The sequence below is a fragment of the Ambystoma mexicanum genome, chromosome 5q (genome assembly GCF_040938575.1).
Source record: "Ambystoma mexicanum isolate Mex_15411 chromosome 5q, UKY_AmexF1_1, whole genome shotgun sequence".
Taxonomy (NCBI): domain Eukaryota; kingdom Metazoa; phylum Chordata; class Amphibia; order Caudata; family Ambystomatidae; genus Ambystoma; species Ambystoma mexicanum.
Genome location: NC_090933.1, coordinates 1,011,822,598 through 1,011,839,014, shown reverse-complemented (window position 1 = coordinate 1,011,839,014; position 16,417 = coordinate 1,011,822,598). Strand labels below are relative to the sequence as shown.

General features: G+C 40.6%; 1 protein-coding gene across 5 annotated transcripts in view; it reads left to right on the top strand.

Moving 5' to 3' along the window:
- Positions 1–16,417, top strand: part of CSMD3 (CUB and Sushi multiple domains 3) — a 3,270,409-nt gene that overhangs the window by 1,906,042 nt on the left and 1,347,950 nt on the right. For all 5 annotated transcript variants that reach the window (XM_069621531.1, XM_069621530.1, XM_069621528.1 and 2 more), the window contains one exon: positions 6,512–6,700. In XM_069621531.1, the coding sequence (XP_069477632.1) occupies positions 6,512–6,700 (189 nt within the window). The remainder of the gene's footprint in view (positions 1–6,511; positions 6,701–16,417) is intronic.

Sequence of the window (16,417 nt, the reverse complement as noted above, 5' to 3'; positions counted from 1 at the left end):
TTGGCGACTTTGTTTCATGACTTTTACCATGGATGGCTAATCTCTACATCCACTACTAAGTATTGTGTGACTGCAGGACCTCTGTGTGTGAGCTTGCCTTCTACTGTCTCAGGTTATTGGCAATTATGGCTTTTGTATACATTGCCTAGCCTAACATTGATTAATCATAGTGATGCTGCTTTCCCTTTCATGGTCTCTGTGACCCTTCAAGCCTAACATTGATTAATCATAGTGATGCTGCTTTCCCTTTCATGGTCTCTGTGACCCTTCAAGTCATTTGCTCCCTCTCAGCTTCAGTGCATCTTTGGTCACACTGAACTGTTCATTGATGAATGAAAACCACGGGATCGTAGTGCTCACCTTTGTATTGGCCGGCAAGTCTAAGATGGGCACCATATTGGAATCCCCTATTCTTACTACCGGTTCCTTTTCTAATTAGAGCAATATGGCAAAAACTTGCTGTTGGTGTTATCTGTACCATTCAGCCTTCTAGTGCATATCCTCCATTAACGCTGTACTCATCGAATATCATGAGATGTCCAGCGTTTCTTGCAGATCTTTTCTTTCTAGGGATTGGTTATTGTTGCAGAGTGCTCGTATTGCATTTGTATTTGCCGACATGTATTAGAATGTGACATTTTGGAGTGCCCTGGTCTCACTTCTCTGTTCTGTTGTATAAATGCACGTTGGCACCAGCATGACTATACTACTATCATCTGTACATTTAGATGGCCTCCTGGGGCATGTGCCACTTTATTGCTATACCCACATTTTTATTCTGAAATGACCAGTATTTCTTACAGTTTTTTAAATTGTTTTCAAAATAAAAGACTCTCATGTTGTGCCTGTTGCAGACCCATTTTGCACATGAGCTTGAGTCACTTGGGGAATGATACATATCCCCCCAACTAGCACTTCTCCCCTCCCTTTTCCCTGCACTTGCGCAATCTGAATGGCATAAAGCCTAGTAAGATTGTTGTTTTGTCCTCCTTCCGTTTCCCCCTCCTTGTCATGCCTAGAAACACTTGTGTACAGGTACGTCATAAATGATAAGCTGCCACTTAGAATCGAATAGTCAGTGGTGCTACAAAGCAGACGCAGGGAGCCTACAACTTTGATGTTGAGGTGAATGTGGGGGGGAACAAAATAAACTGGAACGAGTACAACATGATGGCCTTCAATAGAATCCTGGGCTCCGGGGAATTTTATAGTCATTTTGAGGAAGGGTTTGATGGAAAGGTTGTGCATGCGATTTGGGAACAAATCTATAAGCGGCTGCCTAAAAGGAAACCTGCCAACTGTTACATAGACATACATCATAGACATACATTTGACCGGGTTATCTTACTTAAAAAAAGAGAGCTACGGAAATCCCGTAAGGAGATCGCTAATGAAGATATGTGCAGTATGCTGCATCTAAAGGCGATCTTCAAGGTTTGGCTATGACACTATCGCCATCAAATGACCCTGAGATATACCCGTAAAATGTTGGAGATCATGGCTAGTAACAGCTCGCATGACTTCTGGAAGTTAATTAAAGACAATGATAAGGTTGAAACAGGGTCCCAAATTAACCCGATATCGGAAAAAATGTGGAGGGCTAACTTCACATGTCAGTCTATCTATGGCGAGTTTCTGTGATGAATGGAGAAGCTTAGTGTGGACACATGTCTTCAAGTGTTGTAGGCTTCATTGTGTAAGCTGTACTGTTTCAGGACAGGAGTTGTGTGACAAGGTGTGTTGACCACATATTGCCTAAAAAAAAGAAAAATGTATGCAGGGAGAACATTTTTCACATTGTAAGCATCAGAGTCGGTTGCATTCATTTATTACAACCATGTATAATATTTGTACTTCTGCTATTTAGCATTATGATGTAATATTGTAGGTAGTTAGGCTAATTGATGTTATGTCAGGTGAGACTGTGCTATGCCACAAATTCAGTTTCTATTTAATTGCCTGGGACTTCCCTTCTGACTGACCACTGACATCTCTAAAACACTCCATACAATCTTAGATGGAATTATAATAAAATGCAGAGGGACATGCACCATCAACATGTCGCTGACAAAGCCACTAATTGAAGCATTTGTTTACCCCAACCCCAACGTTTATGAGTAGTTTTCCCTCAGCACAAGTCGTGACAAACAATACAGAGGAATCTATTTCCTTTTCAAAAATCTCCTTAAGTGTTACAGATGATTGTTTGATGTGAACATGTTTTGTACCTGATGGATACCTTTCCCAAAGGCTTTTAAGCTGATGGGTTTATCACAAAGTATTTTCTAGCTGCGTCCAAGTTTTGAAGATATTACGACAGTTTAAAGAGACCTCAAGTTTTCCAATTTCAGGTGTGAAATAATTAACCATTCTTGACTTTTAGGCTCATAACAAAACAAATAGGCACATTTAAACATAGTTTGTTTCCATGTGTGTTTGCGTGAATGTGTGTCTGGGGCAAAGTCACATTGTATGTGCACTGATAGTCTCATAATGCAAAACCGGGGTGAGCATGGCTATTCATTGAGGTAGACTTCAGGATTTGATTTGTGCATGTGAAGCATGAAAGGCGGCAGGGTAAATCCATTGTCGACATGTTAGAATGGCGAAACAGCAAAAACAAGAGAAAGGCATTCCTGGCAGCAAAAGGGGAGAAATCAAATATATCAACATTAGTGCTTTTTAGGCATGTCTGTCTCTTGCTTGCTGTCATGTTAAAAAGTGACATCATGTGAAATTGCAGTGTGCTCACAGTTGGAAACATTTCAAATCTTGGTTTCACCTGTGTGTGAAATCCTGAGCCTAAAACATCAAGCGCAGGATGTATGCATTTGGGATGCAGCATTAAGCAGAGTAACTGTAAAGTTGAACTGCAATGCCTTTTATTCCAACAATAAACCATGGTACATGTGAAAAGCACAACCAGAATTAAAGTAGTTATTTTGCAGGGAATTCTGCAAACCATTTATTTGAAGCCTATCATTGGAATTCATAATATGAATGGCATATGCAAAGTCATACATGTCATTAAAGCAAAATGACTATTCCATTCAATATGACATTTTATAATGTGGCCCTTTATTATGTAATGGTAGTACTTAATTGAGAGTATACTGTTTGAAAACCAAGAGCTTGAAGGAATAGAACATAATCAATGTTGTATTTTAAGCTCTCTTCCACTTGTAGGCTTACTGAAGAGTTCAGTGCCCCAGGCCAGTGGACACTGGTCAGGAGATAATTACATGTTTTGAAAAGGCCAGATGGCTTTTAAGACTACGTTGTAATGTTAGAATAAACATAAGGCTTCAACTTCAGAAGAGAATTGTCAATCTAGTTCCTATCCATCACATAGCATAGGAAGAGGTAAGCAGAAAGGTTCAATTGATGTGAAATTTGCTGTGTTTGTAGATCAAGGTATGCCCCATTAGAATATGTTGAAAACTGCTCACAAAAATGACAAACATGTCCAAATTGTCAATAATTACAAATACTAGAATATAATATCATAGCATGACAAATAGTTTGCCTTGATGTGCAGAAACACAACATATATGTGTTATCATGGTAGGACCAGTGAATCAGAAGTAAGTGCACAAAAACAAAATTAGCTTTTAAAGGCCTTTAAAAAAACTGTTCATGGAAAGAGGGAAGAGAGATTAGCCCATAGGTGGCTGTCCAGTTTAGGAGAATTGATTTCCAAGCTAGCCACCTGAATTGAGGGATGTGCCTTTGGAATTATGCCTGCCTGACTGGGGCACTGGTTGATAATCCCAACATCAGAAATAGCATCTTTAAGGGTAAATTAAAAGAAAACCCTACTCATTTCCATAAACATTGTTATCAGTTTAAAGCTTTTATCAGGGTAGAATATGGGAAGGGAAAAGGACTGGGAATGCATGGGGGGGGGGTGCAATTCGAAATTAGGTGAACGTATGTTATGTTATGTGATTGTACATTTGTATTGCGCTTTATATACCATTGGTATTATGTCAAAGTGCTGGGGGTTGATTCCCCTCGGGGACCATTGTCCAGGTCAGTGGAGAGTGTAGGGTAGTAAATAGTGCTTGAGTGCCCTCAATATGTGTGCTGCCATTGCGGTTTACATGTTGTGTAGCTGCATTCTAATGCAAGGTGTGGTGTGGTGGTTGTGTGAGATCAGTAGAATGTGTGCAGACAGGCCGGTGACCTCAGAATCTGCATTCTGGCGGTGGTGGAGCTTGTGTATGAGATTGGGTGTGCAGCTAGGCTGATTTTATGGTGGAGTATAGCTGCATTTTAAAGACTGTTGAGGTATTTATGGGGGGGTGTAGGTATGTGTGCAGCTAGGCCAACATTGATTGATGGGCATAGCTGCATTCTATTGTTTATTGGTGTATAGTAGAGAGTGAGCATATCAGTGTGTGTGAGTGTTTGTGTGCTATGTTAATACCCTAATGCCCTGTGAATAATCTTTTATATATTGAATGCAACGTGAGAGATTGCTATTTTAGCTCCTGCCACTTTGCAAAAAAAAAAAATCCAAACTGAAAAACATTTGGCTGATACGTAAAGTGGGGTTGCCTTTGTAAAGTTAAATATGACTTGCAAATATAGTCAGTGGTTTGAATCAGTGTAGATCCACATGGGGTCATAGTATAAATGCTTTGAACAATTGCCTGGAGTGAGATCACACATTTAATGCCACCAAGGAGAGCCATAGTATTGACTGGTTATGTGTGTGATGAAATGTATGCAACACTAATCAATTATATTTATTAAGAACTGTGTGAAGTGCAAATCCTCTGCATTACCCTGTCTGTCAACACCTAGGCATATTCAGTTGTAGTGTGCGAGGGAAGAGAATTCTCAGCTAAGAATCTGTTACTGGAGAATAGTACGTCCCTAACCCTAAAAAGATTGAAAGCATCACATGCATGCTCCTATAGAAATGTGCATGCATACACATTGAGAAGAACAATCTAGGTTAGTAAAACTCACACACGCAGGTGCATGGCCATAAACACTAGAAGATTCATGTGACTAAATTTAGAACACATGCATGCACACATCCACAAACATGCTTAGATTGTAAATCACATATTGCCAGTGAATTCAATTCACGGGCCAATGCAAACAAGTTGCCGTCTGCATGCAAATGGCTATGTTAGCCACTGGTTGCCTATACGTGCCCTCTTGATAGCTTATCCATTCACTACCTTCTATGTACCCAGGGGAGTTGTATTTTCTTCATAGTTTTTTCAGGTGCCATACTTGTCTTGATGCTGGAGAAAAAACAATGTTTTAACAGTATTTGTCTTCTGTGACAAGTGCCATTGAAATGTAGCAATGTTCTTCGAAAAATGCATACTAAGCAGAATTTTCAGTATGGCTACTGTTTATTAGAATACAGCAGTTTTATATGGAGGTTGTTGTGTTTCATAGTGGATACATTTGTGGACGTATTATAGTGAGACTCATATAGGCAGGTAAAATATAATGTCTTTTTTTAAAAAAAATATATATCATATTGTTGTTCGCTGCAGGGTAAAGTTGGAAACCCAGTTGCCTAAAAAGGGATCTCATTCTTTTAAATCTAATTCAATTTTTGAATCCCTCACGTTCTGTTATTTGTCCTAAATTGTGGTGTAGGATTGTAAAATTGGGATTATTAGATCGTCATGGAACTCCTAGGTTATCTAATAGTAAAACGTACCAACAACACTTAACAATAATTTTGGCATTAGCAGCATGAAAAGGTATTGTACTTGGGGAATGCTGCCCCATGTTCAGAGGGGCCTCCTGATTTTCTATGGAGCCAACATCGATACCTGTGACTAAATGTCCATTGTATTGTTGGTGTCCTGGCATCTATTGGAGTGTGTCATGTGTGCCCGGCAGAGTAGAGTGTAAATTGTAGCCGTGAAATGTTTGATTTCAACATATTATTTTTTTTTTTTTAAAAGGGTAAGGGGAAGTACCAGCCAACACCTTACTGCATTAGTTCAGGTGTGCTTGTTCAATTACATTCAGGGAAGACATTTGCACCCCTTCATTTTACAAAATCACCAGCTTCAACATTACTAGACTGTAGTGGTATTGCCAGGCTGTGGCAAGGATGCCCATATATATAGGTTGGTTAGGTCTTGGTATCATCTGTGACCATGCATTGGGAGAACCCAATGCCCCCCCACTAAAAATCTACTTTCTCCATCGTTCTCCATCCCACTCTTGCCACGCTGGATACTTCCCTGTACAATGACTCTTGCCTCTTTAATACCATAAATAGGGTTTTAGCCAATCCAATGCAACAATACTGGGTGCCACACATTATCTCTTGCAATGTCTCCCTGCACTTTAATGTCACTATTTGGGCATAATCCTTAATTAAAGCTAATTAATAAGCAGATTGTTCTTATTGCGACGTTCTTGTGATGAGAAGATACAAGGCAATCATTAATACATATGTATCACACTTAATCAAACAATTCTTGAAACAAAATGACTTAATGATTTGGTTCTTATTTCTTTACAGAATACAATCTTGAGCCATGTGAAGACACGGGTATTCCTCAATTCGGTAACAGAATGGGATTTAATTTTGGGGTTGGCGACACACTGACATTCTCCTGTTCACCTGGTTACCGACTGGAAGGGGCATCTGAAGTCATCTGCCTTGGTGGTGGTCGTCGTGTTTGGAGTGCACCTCTCCCAAGGTGTGTGGGTACGTGGTCAGCTGCTTTAATTTGCTTGTACGTGTGTCCATTGTCCTGTCACAATGAAGCATGACTTACTTTTGCTGCAATTTTAGTTGAAATTGTTCATGTTTGGTTGGAAGCCTATTTTACCAGCAGTCTTCCGATTGCTCAGTTTGCGTGTTATATGGCATGCTTAATTATGACACCAGAGGGTGCTTCATAAATGGTGTTGTGCTCAGCAGATGATAATTGCATTTTCCACGCTAGTAGTCAAGCAAGGGAAAGAAACCCAACAGCAAAACTAAAAGAAAGTGTAAAACCTTGTATGAGTTGTGTTACAGATCCATTTCTATGGGCCTGTTGTAAAAAGCTTTAAATGTGTTATTTGTAATCAAACAGCTGTTAACATTTTGCTGCAAATCTGACATATTATTTGCAGACATAGAATACCAAATAGCAGAGATGGTTTTCCCTCAAGAGCAGACAATCAGCCCCATCACAAGTTTGGCAGTAACCCTTAATTGTGGTGGTAACGCTAGTACCGCTGCATTTAAGGGTCTGCCAAATCACAGGTTTGGCTGCATTTACCCCCAGCTGTGTGCACGCTAATTGCACCGTAAAATTCCCCATTGGGTCCAATGGACACTATAGGGAATGGGGAATTACCATTACCGCCAAACCCTGTGATCTGGCGCTAATAGCGGCGGAGGGTTTGGCTGTGACGCCATTAGCCCAGGCGGTATCCCGGCGGTAATTCCGCCGGGATACCGCCCAACTGGTGATGCACAAACTGGGAGACATAGCACATTAAGGGCTATGTGCAGTGCAGTGCAAAGTGGCTTGTTACTGCCAGTAAACACTATGATGCAAAGAGCGGTGCAACATGTATTTTTGCACCACTCTGTGAATCAGGTGATTCTTGGCAGTGCAAAGTGACTTTTCAATGCAAAAACATACACATACCTGAAACTCCTGTAATCTCCCCTAGCTGTTATATCTCGTCCTCACTTGCTGAAAAGGAAACATATGGCCTACTATCCTCTCCCACCTCCTTCAGCTTGCCCCTCCCTTACTCCTGGTACAGCACTGTCTCCTCGAATAGATTTGGAGGAAAAGGCCAGTCACAGTGAACATCTTGCTTTATCTACTCTGTCAGACAACAGTGCCACAATCATTGAACATACTTGGCTGCAGAGCAGTGCCTTGCAGAGCAGTATACGTGTCACTGTGAGAGGAGTTATGCAGAGTGTGCTCTACTCTTTGAACAGGCATCAGTCCTGTTTTACTTTTCATATATATATTGATTTCATCATTAGCATCTTATAATACGTGTGTTTAAGATTGAAATGTCTTGCTTCACTTTTCATAAGGGATGTCTATTCACCAAAATGCCTGGGTAGCGGAAGTGACATCACCGATCTGATGAATTCACACAAAGTGATATCACTTGACCTGTGACCCAGATGGCATCAGTTCATCTTTACCCCTGGTGATAAAAAGAAGTACATAAATATACACATGTTAAAATACCAAACACGTACTGAAGCAGACAAGAATATTTTAGATGCCATTAACATTTTAACACAGGTGCTGCCTTTATATGCCATGGATGGGGTCGTGATATGACAGGGTTAGACCCAATAGTACAATAAAGGCAGAGGAGAAATTGGTTGCACCATCAGATTCGCGTTTTGAAGATATGAATATATCTTCAAACAATAATTATGACAAAGCATTGAACAATTCTGGAGAGTGCCGTGACCTCATTCTTGCTGAAATGGACTCAGACAAACTTACATTGATGAAAAGCCCGGTGAAGATGTAGAACAAAACAAACATTGAAAAATGGGAAAGATACACAGAGAACGCCATTGTATAAACTATAAAGGGAGCTAACCACACACCTGAGCAAATAAAAAGAGATCCAGTCCTCTGTGATGGATTCACAGGGCCCTAATATTGTTACATTTATATGCACTTTAGTTTTAACTTGACAAGCTCCCTACAAGGATGGGGTCCCATAAGAGGGAAGCATTGTCAAAAAAAGAAACTGTCAGCCCTGTAAAAGCGAGGGGAGGCAGCAAGGCTGAAACATTTGCTTATTGGCTGTAGCACAACACTAGTGCTGAGGGAAATGTGGTTGGGAAAGTTCATAGGGAGATTAGAGGATTTAAATGTGAAGTCATGTGATTTAGGCTCTTGTATGGATACACTATCTCAATTGTGGGAACATGTTTTTTCACAATTACTCCACTATAATGAAGTAGGGAAGGTGAGTAAGCTGTCAGATAGGTGGAAAATGTAATATTGGGGGTTAGAAAGGGATGCCCATTGGGTATGTAGTATTTGGTTTTAAATTGTATTGTGTTGAATGTATTAATGTCTGCAATGTTTGTTTTAGAATGTTCTGTCTGATGTAATTTATTGCCCGATTCATGGAATTATTTGCGTGAAAAACGTAAATCTGCACGCCTTTCTGCCCAAAATCCCCATACTTCAAACAGGGATTTTCAGGCAGAAAGGCGCGCAAATCTGCCTTTTTCACAAAAATAATTCCATAAATCAGGGTGTTAGTGTCATTTGTAATCAACTAAGAGTTGTGATGTATATGATTTTAATAAACTACAAATACAAAAGAAATAGGATGATGCACTGGCAAAGATAGGACATGTCACCATTGTATGGCCAGTTACTTACATAGTATGCCAATTAGAGCATCATATCAGGCATTGTCATTATGTGAAAAGTAGATCCCTTATATTACCAGTTGCTTTGATAATATAGTATCCACAAATCCAAGACATTCAAGTCACTTTCAGTGCACAGGAAAAGCAATGCTTTAATTCTTGATGTGTTTTCTATGTAGCATTTTCACCAAAACACTTTGCATAACACACATTTACATTTAAGTATAAGCCCAACTAAAGTTGGCACACATTTATCAACCTCAGAAAAATGAAAGGCTGTGTTGGCCTTGCAGGGATTTGAACCTGCGACCTTCAGATCACACACAGATTGCAGCAGGGAGGGCTCAGCCCACTGAGCTATCTTACCACTTTGCTATGAAAAATGCAATGCCACCATAAGAAAACATGTTGCAACTTGCTGCACAATGCAGTCCAGACATGTAATAAAACTTATCATGTTTGCTGTTGCCATAATGATGCACAAACAAATGTACATGCCACAGTAAGACATACCTAGACTGGTTGCACAGAAATGCCAACATAACCACATACTAAGACTGATCATACTTACTTTAACACCATTGCGGACCAGCAAAACATCCCTATTAAGCTATAATGTTGCTTTTACATATTTGCCCGACATAACTGTGAATACCATCAGTTACTATGTTCCCTCGTTGTGTATTCAACAACCTAACCCTCCCTATAATATGACAACAAGCTCCCTACAGTTTGGCAAAACTAACTCTATCCTACTTGTTTTACATTTTAGATGGTGGTGGCATACACAAAATTATACCCTATTCTAGTTTCCTTATTCTATATGTTCACTCTCGCTTGGGAACTGGCAGGGGCATGTTCTTACACATCACTGTACTTACCTGCACCATCAAAGTGACTTCAAAAGAAATGACTGTAAAGAGGAGTCTCATCTGGGATACCTTCACTTTTGGTTTCTCTCTGCCTCTGCAACCCTTAAATGAGGTCCCAGAGGCAGAGCCAAGGATCGCACAGCAATTGCCTGGGGTCGCAGTTGCATTCCCTGGTGACCCCCAATGAATGTCCCTGCTTTTCAAATGTATTTATTTAATCACCAACATTTTATAACAAGTTAATTCAACATGGAACCATTGCCACACCACATGTGAAAGATAAGAGCTGGTAGAAGGACAAACATTGCTACCCAAAGGGAAGAACAAGTGAAAATAAGATGTCAGTTTAGACAACAAATAGGACCAACCAAATGTTAAGGTTCTTTCTGAAGGAAAAGGGGAATTTCATCAAAAAATATATGTTGGGGAGAGAGGCCTCTGAGAACAAAAACTGTGGAAATCAAATGCTCAGTAATTTTACCATTTCAGCATACAATTTCCAGTTAATCCAATAAAAGTTACCAAACTTGGATTTTGGAAAGAGTTACAAAGACTTGGGGCCTGAACATCAAAGCACCATAAGCCCATGAGCTGTTTTGAAAAAAACAGAAGTGGTGAGTAGCAGTGAGAGATGGAAGAACAAAGGGTTCAAGAAGGCAGGTGTATCTTGCATACCTGGTCAACCTGTCAAACCCCACTTCTCACACAGGTCCGTCCTACCGCAGGAATAAAACCAATGTTGCGGTGACCAGTGGTCTCCCCTATGCTAAGAAAGAAAAGAAAGCAAATAAGGAAGTGCAACCCCACATGCAGACGTTTGATGGTGTTGAAGGAAATGCAGTTGCAGAAATACACTCCAAAATAATGCAGTGGTAAAATGACCATGCTATCTTTCATGATATTTGATTCAAATTTTGCATAGCTTGAAGCTTGCAAATAGGAGAATGAGGCAATATAACACAGAGGGAATGTGTGTAAACTAATACGAAGAGGATGGCAATGAGAAGAGTATGAATATAAGACGTTTTGGGTAATTGTATACCTGAGATCATGATGACAAACTAGAGAGAATAATGTTAATGGAGGCTAGATAAGATGGAACCTACAAGTAAAGTAGAAGTTAAGAAATTGTTAAAGCTAGTAAGATATTCATAGGTTATAAGCTGAAATAAAACAGTGTGCTGAAAGTAGCTCTAGAAAAGTAGGCTTAAACTGGTATTCCTTCTAAAAATCTAAAAAAAGAGAACATTGCTGAATAGAAAATTGTATCTACCAATCTGCAAACAAGCATTGGCAGAGCCACCAATTTTAAGTTTTCTTTAGACTTTTCCACAGGCAGACATGGTCCACGTATTCTGGTATTTAGAAGCTGCTTGATAACTACAATTGATCAATTGAAGTTTCAAGAAGATGCAATTGCAGTTGATTTTAAATCACCATATTACAACATTTATGTATGGATGATCCGAATGTTGTTAATTGTTATCTTTCATGCACGTCTTTATGCAGGTCGAAATTACAGTTTTATATAGTACGAATAAGGGAAGAATTCAGATCACCGAGATAGTTTGCTAGTTGTCATGACACAGATGTATATGACCACTACATAAAATGCCAGAAAATAGATCCAATAGACCGAATAACACAAATGATGTGTATACCAATATTTTAATTCCCGTACCGGTAGCTATCACCCGAGACTCTGTCTCAGATAGACATATAACATCAGGCAACATATCAGGGATTGATCCAGTTATAACAAACAGTTTTTAGGATTGGACTCCATATTGCCTCAAATGCATTGGCTCATGAGCCACTGAATTGAAGAGGGAAAAGGCTATGCTTTTGCAAGATGAACATTTTTTAAAAAAAGTTAAAGATAATTATCCTACTAGGGATACATTAAGTATTGCTATTTATAAAGGTTAATTGCACACAAAGAAAGGGACACAATTGAGAACGATGTTTCATCGGTCCTTAATGCAGCATATGGGATTTGCTTAAGATAAGGATGGGCACTAGCCTCAATATTTCTAAGTCTGTCTCTTACAAATATTGCAATCCACCTTCAATAGGGTAATTAATGTTTCACCTACATTGGGAGACAGAAGAACAGTTGCCTCTGTGGCCATTGTCCAAAACCTGGTTAGCCTAAAGCTATTGTTAAATACCTTACCTTAATTTATAGAATCACATATGAATGCAACACTATTAGATCATCAAGAAAATGAAAGATAGATGGCAAAGTTAAAGCCCCATTGGAGCTTGTGACAACCTACTCACTTTCGCTTATAAAATAATGTAATTATTAGTGTAACACCCAGTACAACCACTCATTAAGCACATAAAGTACACATTATGCCCAAAATAATATACAATGCTGTGATGCAGGAAACCGTGTGTTAGCCACATGTTGTGGTTGAAGGTTTTGCTGCATGACTTAAACCACGACATGCTTTATAAGAATGAAATTCGGTTAACTGTCTATTCCTCCAATTGTAGTGTGTAATTGTGAACTGTATTGTCTGAGAGTAAACAAAAACATACAACAATTTGAATGCATGAACGTTGTTGAAAACTATATGTTTTTGTAGAATTTAAATCATTATTTCATCGGACTGTTGGTCACAACAGTCCAATAAAATAATTTATATTGATAAAGGAGAAATTGGATACACCTTAATCTGCAATGTATTGTGGAATACAATGATAATCCACTAAGTACCAGTGGCTACAGACACATTTTTCTATGGTCTAAATGGCAAACAGGTTCAATCATATAAAACAATACATGTTTTGCTACCGATTATGTTCCCAAATGAGATTGATTTTGAAGAAGTTATCAATTTATGAAGTTAATCCGCAGTAAAGCCAGCCGATTTACCACTCTGGAGATGGATTAAAGGAGAAGGAAAATAAACAAACAAAATGCTGATGCTCAAATGAAGAAGTAATTTACTGACAAGGGGCCTCATTACGAGGTTGGTGCTAGTCATGGCGCTATTAGCGCCATGACTAGCACCAATAACGGGACCGTGTCCGCCCTCATTCAATGGGGACTTACCGGTCCAGTCCGACCGGGGCGGGACCGGTAAGTCCCCATTGTAAAAGCCATTTCACATTCACATTTGAGCCCCCATAGGGATCAATGGCAAGGGGGAAGGCGTCAATAACGGTACCACAAATTGCGGTACCATTATTGACTCCGGTATCCCTTAACAGGTCCCATCCATAACGACTGGTAAAACCAGGTGTTAAGGGAGGGACCCGCTAAGAGACCTCGGAATAGGGCGCAAAGGGATTACTGGCACCGGCGTCATTACCGGTGCCCGGTATCCGTTTGCGCCCACCTCAGAATGAGGCCCAAGCTCATGGTTTACTGAACTTTTTGGAATAGGATACAACATTACTATTCGAGCTGGTATCCACTGCACATGTCATGCATTTGTAAGGGATGATAACACAAGTAGTTGTTGGTGCGATCAAAACACATATGAAATATGCCATTTTCCTTTAAATGGTGGCATTTAGATGTTGCATGTGAATACTATTGATTACATATCCTTGTCTGCAATTCATCTTCTCTAATCAGACAAGCGTATATCACCAAAATGAGGTGTGCCATGTACACGTTCTGCAGAAATGAGATCCTTTAATGTTCTGGTAGAACGCACAGAACGCATGAGTAATACATTGGAACCCGTATACTTGTATCTACTTTGTTAAAAGTATTACCCCTTCTGATCGCTTTATTCATTTTTACTGGACAGTGTATAATGAAATAAAAATAATGAATGTACACAAAAATACGAAAAGCAAGTATTGGCAACACCATTAGGCTTTGCTGTAATGCGGGCCAGCCTCAAATGCCTAAATAAACGTTGTGAAATCATTCATATTTTCAGGATAGAAAAAACCCAGATTTTGCATCTGATGCCATCATATTCCCTGTGCAGACCCAAATGTTCCCAATAAGGTATGCATACAACTATCAAATATATGCTCATTGCCTTCAAGATTCACCTGGAATCAGCGGCGGCGTCCCAGTAACCTGCCTTACCCACATGTTTACAAATGGCCACCATCTTCTGGGTGCATCCCCCGTGCAACAGCGGTAGCTGCTGCTGAATTCCCATTGGCTGCTTACAACTACATCAGCCAACCGGAATCACTGTCTGGTGGATGCCAGCCCCTACACGAAGGCAAGACAACAAAGTCTTCTGCCTGAGCCTGGATCTTGTAGTCACCTCGAGATCACTTGGAGGAGGCACCCTGATGTGCTCTGTGCTGCTGGAGCAGCATGCACACATTGCACCGCTGAGGTGTGACCTGCTGGCTTTGTTACATTCTCAGTGCATCCCCTTGGCACATTGTTTTGAATCACAACAAAGTCAGAAATTGCCCTTTTTAATTCATTTGCCGCATTTCCCAAGTATCTTCCAGACTCACCTGGAATCAGTAATGTCAGCCCAGTAACCTGCTTTATCCCCATGTTTACAAATGGCCACCATCTTATGGGTGCATCACCCTAGCAAAAGCCGTAGCTGCTACGGAATGCCCATTGACTGCCTACAACTACATCAGCCCAACTACATCAGTCGGAAATTGCCCTTTTTAATTAATTCACTGCATTTCTCACGTATCATCTTCTGCATCTTATTTTCATTTGATGGCACATTCAATGTTCGTCGCCTTCGAGACTCACCTGGAATCAGTGACGTCGGCCCAGTAACCTGCCTTACCCCCATGTTTACAAATGGCCACCATTTTATGGGTGCATCACCCTAACAACAGCCGTAGCTGCTGCTGAATGCCTATTGGCTTCATACAACTACATCAGCCAACCGAAATGGCCGGCAGGTGGAACTTACAAAAAGGCCCGACAACAAAGGCTCCTGTCTGAACCTAAATCCTGTAGTCACCTCTTGGAGGAGGCCCCCTGATGCTGCTGTGGGCTGCTGGAGCAGCGCACGCACATTCCACCCACGAGGTAAGCCCTGCTGGCTTTGCTACATCTTGAGTGCATCCCCTTGGCACATTGTTTTGAATCACAACGAAGTTGGGAATTTCCCTTTTTAATTCATTGGCCACATTTCCCTTGTATCTTCTGCATCTAATCTTCTTTGATGCCACATTCGATGTTTGTCACCTTTGAGACTCCCCTGGAATCAGCGACGTTGGACCAGTAACCTGCCTTAGCCCCATGTTTACAAATGGCCGCCATCTCCTGGGTGCATCACCCTAGCAACAGCCGTAGCTGCTGCTGAATGCCCATTGGCTGCCTTTAACTACATCAGCCAACCAAAATCGCCGGCAGGGTTAAAGTAAGGCACTTGGAATTATCTCTAGTAAGCACTAAGCACAGCCTTATGCTCGGGCACTGGGCTGTGTCTCCTGAAACACTGCGACTACTCAAACGTCTAAGCTTAAGTCACAAAACCTGTCTTCATTGGCTCCGGTGCACATGCCACGCCGTTCATCACAAATGCGATTTTGCAAAATAACCTACTAGTTTGCATTGCATTTAAGACTAACTGCCCGATTGACTGACTTGTTCCGTGTCACTATCCCTAGGCTTTTTATCAATAGCCCCACTGCTTCAGTGATCAGGCTCCATCAAGCACTGTGTCCCCCGCTAATACAGAATGCTATCGCCTTTAAGGGCTCTGCCATGTGCATTTGTTACTTTGCTAATGCTTAAATGCCGGGCATCTGCATGCGTACACCAATCTCTGCTCTGTGAATTCATCCTAATACTGAATATCACTGTTACTCCGCTGATCTGCCTTAAGATTTTACCATTGGGCCTAAGGTCTCACACTCAAACCGTCCTAATATTTTGCTTGTTTAGGCTGATCCCTGCACTGGGATCACATCCTAATACGGTTTGTTATTGCCACTCTGTTGATGTGCTTTGTGACCACCTGCGTAATGCTAACTGCCCAACATATGTTTGACTAGTTCGATCTCATCCCAATATTGTTTGTTATTGCCACTCTGTTGATGTGCATTGTGACCACCTTCGTAATGATAACTGCCCAACATATGTTTGACTTGGTTGATCTTATCCCAATATTGCTCATTATTCCCACTTTTTTGATGTGCTTTGTGACCTCCTGCTACTACCCCTGCAAACATCAGAAGGAACTCATACCGTGCCTACAGAACAGCCAACTTCTGTGCC